Source organism: Crocodylus porosus, unplaced genomic scaffold (genome assembly GCF_001723895.1).
Source record: "Crocodylus porosus isolate Cpor-Errol unplaced genomic scaffold, CroPor_comp1, whole genome shotgun sequence".
Lineage (NCBI taxonomy): Eukaryota > Metazoa > Chordata > Crocodylia > Crocodylidae > Crocodylus > Crocodylus porosus.
Window position 1 is genome coordinate 161,985,080 of NW_017728886.1, and position 8,892 is coordinate 161,993,971.

Consider the following 8,892-nt stretch of genomic DNA (forward strand, 5'->3'; position numbering starts at 1 on the left):
TGTTATCACTAGTATCACTCCAGGCACCGGGCACTGGCAGAGGCTTCTCCCGTGCCAGCCGCAGCCCCCGACGTGCCCCCAAGGCCTCCACTCGCCCCCTGCCCCCGCGGGCCCCCCCCAACCTCTTCCTCTCCCGCCACTAGAGCCAGCCGGCCTCCGATTGGTCGCCGTGGGAAGGACCCGCCACATCAGCCCCGCCTCTCCCCAGTAGCGTCACAGAAAGAGGGTCACGTGACGCGGCGGGCGCGGCCTGCCATTAGTCGACCGGAGAGGAAACAAGCCGCCTCCCGCCTCAGTCAAGGGAAGTGCGACACGGGAGGCGGGTCACGTGACACGACGGGGCCCGCCCGCTTCCTGGCTGCTTAAGCGAGCGCGCGGGCCGTCGTGCGGGGAGTGAGGTGTGCGGGTCTGGAAGGTGCCGCTTCTTCCCTCGAGGGGTGGGGGTGGTCCCGGGGGTTCCCCCTTCCGTCCGTGGGGCTGACGCGGCTGTTCCTTCCTCTCCGCAGGTATGGCCCCCACGTCGCCTGAGGCCGAGAAGGCGCCGGGCAGGATCCAGGTGGGTGTCAGGGTCGAGGCCTGAGCGCAGGGCGGTGCTGCGGAGGGTGCCCGGCCCCTCTTCCTCGTCGCGCCCTCGAGGGGCTGTGCAGGGCCTTGGGGACAGGGTGCAGGCGGCATGGGGCGCACTCGCAAGTAGGCGAGGGGTGCTCCCTAGCTGCCCTGCCATGCTGCAGACCGCGCCTGCCCCTTGTGTTCCCTCCTGCCCCCGCCCCATCTGTAGCTGTGCAGTCTGCCCCATGGGCTCAGTGCTGTCCCTGCGCTGACCTACCTGCTAGCGATGTTGGCTGTGCTTGTGCTCTGGGTTAGCTATCTCCCGTTGTAAGGCATTGTAAAGCTAGGTGCTGCAGGCACATCCCTTTGTGGCAGGCCCTGAATGTAAACTACAAGTCCATATTGGCAAACTTGGAAAATTGATTTGTGCCATTAAACCAGGCTTACCTGTGAATGCTGCAAAATCCTGGAGAGACTAGGGGGGAAGTTATTGCTACAGCAGAGGTGCTCTAATGGAGGGGTTCCCAACCTCTTTTAGGCTGAGGGGCATACTGTGGATACATAGCCAACTCTCTTATACTCAGTATAAGAAAGGATTGGCTGCTGGTCTGCAGTATGCCAAAATTAACAATCATCAGTTCAGAGTTCATGTAGTACTAAATAAGGTGCACAGGGAATAGTTACTACATGCCTGACTACATGTAATCAAATCACTAGTCTGCAATGTGCTGTGAAATGCTGAGAAGATATTTATGGGGTTACCCTTGGGGAAAGGCAGGGCTGGGGAATACCAGTTTCTTTTAAAGATGACATAAACTTGAGTGGGGATTTCAGAAGTTCCAGCCCAAAAGAAAGAGCTGTCTGCACATACTCTGCCCCTGGAAAGTAATAGGGCACATGCTATTAGCCTACTGCTAGAAACATTTCCGTGTCTTGTATTCAGATTTTAAAACAATTTATAAATGGCTTTACCTGAAGAAAGCGCTTTCTTTAACAAGGATGTGGACCACCAAAGATTAATCTATTAGATTTCTGGATGGGTTCAGTAGCTAAAGCACTTCTCTTTGGAAGTGTTGTGTGTTCAAACCTGCACCTCCCACGTGAGCACAGCCTAGAGCAAATCTGGGGAGGTGTGTTCTTCACCACCTGTATTGCTGAAGATTTGCAGCAAAGAATATGGATGGGGTTTATGGGGCCAAAGAGAAAAAGGCTGACTGGCTGAGGCACTAGCCTAAGAGAATCCTGGATTCCTGTCCCAGGACTGTTAATATACTTTTATATCAGTTGCTAGATAAAATACTGAGGTCCTGATAAAGGAAACGAAGTTAAACGCTAGACTCCTCTCAAATGAGAGCCTTTGATAATAAGCCATGCAGTTCTTTCAATCCAGCAGTGCTTGAACTCTTTTTGGCACGGTGGCTGGCTTTCAACTGGAGGTGGAGGATTCATCTAGCAGATAGCTAGGTGGTCATAGCATTCCCTGGGAGATGCTTCAAGCATGTTTGAAGCATGTTGCGATAAGGGGAACAATTGAATCTGGGTCTCCTGCTTCCCAAGTAGTTTACCTGCTAGCTTATGTAAAAGACAAGCATTTCTCTCCTGACTGTGGTTTTAGAATTGGCCCTTCTCCCTTGTTTGGCAGAATAGATAGATGCCTGCTGTTGGAAGACTCTCATTCATTGAATCCCAAGGGGGTGGATGCGATCCAAGCGTTTAAGTTCAAGAGAAGGGTAGGATTTCAGACATTCCCTTCTCTGCTTGTATTTCCCATTCCCTGCTTTTAGATTGGGAGTCAGCAACCTGTCAGATGAATCTGGCCTGCAGAAGCCCAATTTGGCATGGGGTGGGGGGTGTCACAGACCTGTACTACCCATCCCCTCCACAGTGGAGTATTGGGCCTTGCTGCAGAGGGATTGAGTAACAACTGGCTACTTGGCTGGTAGAACTTGTTGTGGGGACAGGGAAGACCAGGTCATGTCACAGCCACCCTGGCAAAAGTTTCTAACCTCTGCTGTAGAACTGCCTGCTCAGTATTGGGGTAGCTGGGTTGCCATTCTGAGAAACCATGAATAGCATCAGGAATCTGGTGTCTAAGGTGGGGTTCTCAATCCCATGCTAGGCTTTTTTTTTTTTTTTCCCTTTTCTCTTTTTTTCGTTAAGTGTTTAGAGTTGGGTGCTGATGCACCCAAATCCTTCACTGAGGACTAGCTGTTGTTTGTTTGTTTGTTTGTTTGTTTGTTTGTTTGTTTGTTTGTTTGTTAAAAACTGTTCCCAACAAATTTAGAAGTTATCAGGCAAATGGTATGAAGTCATCCTTCTTCTAAATAGTCACCCCTCTGAAGAACTTTGGCTGACTTGATTTATTCAAAGTACGTTGTACCTCTGTTAGGGGTAATATATACCCTTATCAAAAAATAATGGCATAAGAGCTGTATGCATATAATAATGTCGTATGGTAACTTGCTCCAGAGAGAAATGGGTGCAGTTTTCTTACTTTCCTCCGGGAAAAACCGCATAGGACCCTTAATGTTTTCTGCTACTCTCTGGCGGGAAGGACTAATCTCAACACCACTACAGACTTGTAATGCTGCTGTGGTTCTAATGGGAATCGCCAGATATTTGGATAATTAAACATTTCCACATGGTCTCATCTTCGCTGAGCATATGGCTTTAATCTAGTTTTATAGTGGCTAGCTGAATTACTTCTCTTGTTCCGGACACGTGTCTAAATCTGTTCAAAGCAAGGGGTTAACTTGTGCACTTAGTATATTTTTGCCAGAGGAGTACTGACTAACTAACCTTGAATAGCAGCAAGTAGAAACACGGTGTAGTGTTTGTTCCCAGAGTAGCTGGCATTTGTCCTTTACTTCAGTGGTAAGATAATTGGTGGCAGAAACTTTACCGTGGGAAAGGTGAACTCCTGTCATGTGAGTTACGGTGTGAAATCGGTACAGTGTGAATCAGTAACTTTCTCACGCTGGCATGGTATTGTGTTCTTGCTATCCGTGTTTGAGTGTCTGCCATTTGTTTGCTATCCCATGGTGGCAGTGTACCTAATGAATAAGGGAGATTTAATGCAGGAAATAAGTATTTATGCATGACAAGGAAGGTGATAAACATTCTCTTGTATAGAACAATAGTCTGGCTGGATCTTGCCAGATAATCAAATGGCATTTAGAATTTTAACTAGATGAAGCAAAACATCTCTCAAATGCATGTGATCTTTCAAAGACTTATTGGGATATATGTGAAAAATGACAGTGAAAAATGAATCTCGGACTTCTTGTGCATCTTAGGCAGTTGGATTTAAATTGGTGAATTTACCTTAAGGCAAAAGTATAGAGACAGTCTTGATACTGTGTCAAGAGACCTAGAAAGCCTGCTTGTGGTGATCTTTAAATACCACTCTCTAAATGAGTTGCTGGACTATGGCTGAATTAAGGCCCCAGTACAAACATGGCTCTTGTCTGACCTGTTACTGCAGTGAAGCCTGGCTTTGTGGCATGTCTGCCCAATAATTAGTTCTGCATCCTCCCTAAATGCCATGCCAATCATCTTCCTCTGCCCTATCTACTTCTCTGCTTTCTGCTTCTGGCCCTATATTCCACTGTTCCATGTTCCCTCCTTGATCTGCCAAGTGCTGCAGGTTGGGCTTAAGGTCTTTCATACTTTATGCATAACCCAGCTAAAGCATATTTAGGACTTGCCCCTGGAAACACAACTGTTAGAACCCAGCTATGCTACAAATAGGAGTCCTGTCTTAACAAGGCCCCTTTGCTTGGCTGGAATTACAGTGCACTCAGTCTGAAAACAGACTCAATGAATGCAGTTAATCCGTATCATTGAGTAATTCATGTCATGTGACAAGCTTAAGATAATCTTCTGAATGGAATAAAATAACTTTTGATATTTTAAAAATACTTCTCTCTTAGAAGTACTTCACAGCTAGCACATGCAGCTCAGCCCCAAGGCGGACCCTTACGATGATTCAGCCTTCAGCAGCAGGCTGCCTTGTTGGCAGAGGCAATCAGGTATGAATTATAAAACTCACTTAATCTGTAACATAAGCCAAACATTGTGGGGTTAATTATGCATAAGGTAGAACTATAGTCTATATTGAGCATACAGTAAATTGCATATGATCCATTAGTGGTGTGAATGGTAGTTTAAATTGTTTGCATCCTTCGTAGCTCTGGGGCAATGAATATTAAATCTAGCATGACTGCTTCAAATAGTTTGACAGCACTTCAAAAGAACTACTTGCTTATCAGATCTAGAGAACTAATGCTGGAGAGATTAAAAACTTATTACATTTACCAGAATTAAATTTCAGTACAAAAAATATGGAATGGGTGCAGTTGTGGCACAAACTGTACTGTGCTTGAAGGACAGAGTCCCTGTTGCCGAAAGGCATACAAATTGCAAAAACATTCCTTGTCACTTGTGATAAGAATTCAGAGTACTATTTCTGTTCAGCATTGTAATATCTCAAAATCAAACTGCTTCTACATCACAGCCTACCAAATCCTCAATCAAGAGGAAACTTTGGAATAACCAGTTAGCTTCGAAGAGTTGTAAAGCTGAAGTTGTCAAAAGAGAACAAGAAAATGAGAGTCTAAATGACATCACTCAAGCTGTGGATCTTATGGTAAAAAGTAAGTGGCATTGTTGTTTGGCATACAAAAAAAAATGTTGTTGGTGGTGGAAACTTAAGCTGTACAGCTTGTCCTCACTTTATTTCTGCCAAAACTAGATATTGGTACCATTTTATACTGTTGCCAACAGTAACAGATTTACCAAGCTTAATCAATTCTGTGTCCTTTTTGTGAGCTTAATTATGGTATAAGGAATTGGTCCTAAGGAGCCATTGCTTAGCTGTTTCAGAACCAATAACAAACACATGCTTAAGCTTGAAATCCTACACCTCAAATCAGCTAGGCAGGTAGTGTTCATGAGTCTAAGCTGTGGACTGGATCTGGCCTGTTGTCATTAGATCTGGCCTGTGAGTCTTCTGCTGCCAGTGGCTGCCTCTGATCCAAAGTGGGACATTTTGGCTTGCATCTAGAGAAGGCTGCCTACCACTGGTTTAAACAGTGCTTAAATAAAGCTGCAATTGTGCTTTGGCATTGACCTATGAGTTTTCTGTCTCCATGAACATGTGTTAACAGTGCTGTTCTAAACTAGTCTACTTAAATGGCATCATTAGTTGAGGAGAATTCTTCTGGTGTGGGGTAGTCTTTTTGGCACCTGTGAACCTCACTTAGCTAGCCTTTTCTGATTTTGACAGTCGCTTTTGTGACTCCTAAGTAGACGGACCATATGTCCTGGTTTAGCCAGGGGAGTCATGGATTTAAAGGCTGGTCCTGGCTGGTTGGTGAGAAATTTTAAAACTAGCATCCTGGAAACAGGTGCAGGGTACAGTCCAGCAGGGAGGTAGAGTGACCAGCATGCCAGGCAGATGGGCAAGCAGGCAGGCACCAGTGGCAGGCTGCCTTGCACACCACGCCACCCTGCTTCTACGTCTGCCTGCAGCAGTGCCACTAACTTGGGAGGAGGAAGAAGGGGAAGTCTCCCAGACTTCCCTTTCTCCCATATGGTAACCCTATGATGAGTGTCTTGCAACTGAGATCATCTTACAGTGCATGTTGCAGATTCTTACTTCAGCCTCCTACAGTCACCAGAAAATTTATCTTTAACACTTGTGCCAAAAAACAAATTGCTACAGTCCAAGAGCTTGGTCTGATTGTTGGAGATGCTTACTTTTTTTTAAACAGGGCTCAAAAAAAGTGCTCATTTACAGTTATTAGTAGATGTACACACTCCACAGTAGTTAGTAGAGCTCATAACTGCTTTTTAGCAGGTTGCAGTGGAATGTGTAGTAACAGATGGCAGAATTGCCCAAAACTTTAATGTAACAATTTGAAAGCTTTAGGAGTTGGCCCTCTTGAATTCAAGTCCTTGGCAAATAACACCTCTCACATGAAACTCTTACTGCAGAAAGTCCCCCATCTCAGTACTGGAAGGAAGTGGCTGAAGAAAGGAGGAAGGCTCTGTATGAAGTACTTCAAGAAAATGAAAAGGTAGTTAATTCCCACTTGGCAGTTGCTCGTAATAGCAGGTTTTGGCTGCTATCCTGCTGAAATGTTTTAATCTGCCTCTTTTCCAGCTGCACAAAGAAATTGAACAAAAAGATGGTGAAATTGCCCATTTAAAAGAAGAAAATGATGAGCTGCTGTTACTTGCAGAGCATGTGCGGTATATGACAAACATGATTGAAGTAAGTACAAAGGACTATGGGGGTTCTTTTTTGGTTTTTGTTTTGTTCTGCTGTTGTTAACCTAGAACGGGTTTTCAGCCGGGGGTACATGTACCTCTGGGGGTACTTCTAATGGCCTCAGGGAGTGTTCCAGCAGTGGGTGCCCCCACTGATATTTCCATTTGGACCCCCCATCCCTGGGTCGCCAATCGGCTGCTGGGGTTACAATGACTCAAAAAGGCTGAAAACCCCTGACCTAGAACATTAACTATGGAATGTCTACTAAACGGTGACTTCCATTTTGGCTAGTAACTACTCTTCCACATTGTCAAAAACCAGCCTGACCATGGTGTTAGTCTGCTGTATTCTGGATATCTGCTTTTCCCATGAAGGTCCTAGAGGCCTAGTTTAATGACTGATTGCCTTAAATTGCTCCTCAAACTTGATTCTTGCCTGCTGGTCCAAACCCATGGGGAATGTTGAACTCACTAGAGCAGTGGTGCTCAACCTTCTGGTCCCACGGGCCAAACAAGTGGCACTGTGTTGATCTGTGGGCTGGATCCAATACAGAGTTACTGAGTGGGCTTGGTCCACAAGGAACAGCAGTTAATACTACCACTCTTCCACCTGCCACCAAAATTATGGCCCAGTAGAGAGCCCCATGGGCCAGATCTGGCCTGCAGGGTAGAGGCTGAGCACCATAGCACAAGAGGGATGAGCAGCTTGGCTTGAGCCCTTGGTTAAAGCAAGAGGTTCCTTAGCCAGCTCAGGGGATGTCTGCCAATGTTTCTCAACAGACCAAGCAAGGAGAAGACTGAAGGGGCTCTGCTTTACCCAAGTGCTAGCAAGCTCTCTGAATGGGGTGTTGGTCTATCACAAGATTCATGGAGATCTGTAGTTCATGTTGCAAGAGTATAAAGTGCGTTGTGGTGTGTGGCTCTTAATTCTTTGCTAAGCATGTGTTCCTCTTGCAATTTAATGTATTGTCTTCCCAAGAAGTTACTTGACTCTTGAGCACCTGAGGTCATGGAAGGTCTAAGGCCCTGGCTCAATGGCCAAGGCAGCTGGATTACAGAGTTTTACAACCAAAAGGCTCAGCCCAGAGAACTATACCTGCAAGTGGGCTAAAACTAACCCTTAAGTTTGATGGTGGTCTCTTTTGTTTTTAATCTAATGGGTTTAAACTTTGCTCTTCCACTTGAGTTTGTGGCTCTTAATTCTTTTCCCCATAATTACTGTATTTACCCAAATGCAAGATGACTTTGAATTTAAGATACAGCCAGTAACTGTATTCTATACATGGAGACCATATTTTCAAATGTTAATCTTTCCATATATGGAATCTAACTATTGGAGGGTTGTTTTAATTAGTCTATCCCACCACTGCAGCATGGGAGGATGTGGGGGTGGGGAGGGAGACTGGGGCAGGTGAGCTCCTGTCGTCTCCACAGCCTCTGGGCAATAATAAGACTTCAGTAGCACTTGACACGGAGGGAGGAATTTGGCTCCCCATGCTGTTGCGAGGAGAAACACCTGCCCACTTCTAACCCAAGGTGAGTCATTCAAACCTGCAGCTAGAAAAAGTTGCTGACTTACTGTCCAAACAATCATGCTAATGAAGTTCAGACATACTATGGGTGTTATCTGTGTCACTTGCAGTGGTATGTATTACCACATTTTTGCCTCATCATCTAATTGAGTTGAAATCTGCTAAACTGGCATCAGTTGTGTAGACATATTTTCATAGTTTCTAGGGTCGGAAGGGACCTGAGCAGATCATCAAGTCCGACCCCCTGCCATGGCAGGAAAGAGTACTGGGGTCAAATGACCGCAGCAAGGTGTTCATCTAGCGTCCTCTAGGTCCTGGGGTTCTAGATCCCCCCTCAGCCTTCTCTTGTGGAGGCTGAACGGGTTCAGGTCCCGTAGCCTCTCCTCATAGGGTCTGCCCTGCTGCCCCCGATCATGCGAGTAGCCTTCCTCTGGACCCTCTCCATGTTGTCCACATCTCTCCTGAAGTGCGGCGCCCAGAACTGGATGCAGTACTCCAGCTGTGGCCTGACCAGTGCTGCATAGAGGGGGAGGATCAC

At 46.1% G+C, this 8,892-nt stretch overlaps 1 protein-coding gene across 2 annotated transcripts in view; it reads left to right on the plus strand.

The window, feature by feature from the left end:
* The first annotated feature begins 311 nt into the window (after positions 1-311).
* GMNN (geminin, DNA replication inhibitor) overlaps positions 312-8,892 on the plus strand; it is a 12,275-nt gene continuing 3,694 nt past the window's right edge. The window contains exons 1-6 of one of the 2 annotated variants that reach the window (XM_019544424.1): positions 312-401; positions 505-556; positions 4,482-4,580; positions 5,066-5,204; positions 6,547-6,629; positions 6,716-6,826. In XM_019544424.1, the coding sequence (XP_019399969.1) occupies positions 509-556; positions 4,482-4,580; positions 5,066-5,204; positions 6,547-6,629; positions 6,716-6,826 (480 nt within the window). In that variant the 5' untranslated portion in view covers positions 312-401; positions 505-508. Of the gene's footprint in view, positions 416-504; positions 557-4,481; positions 4,581-5,065; positions 5,205-6,546; positions 6,630-6,715; positions 6,827-8,892 lie in introns of both variants that reach the window. The other variant, XM_019544434.1, reaches the window with a different exon arrangement.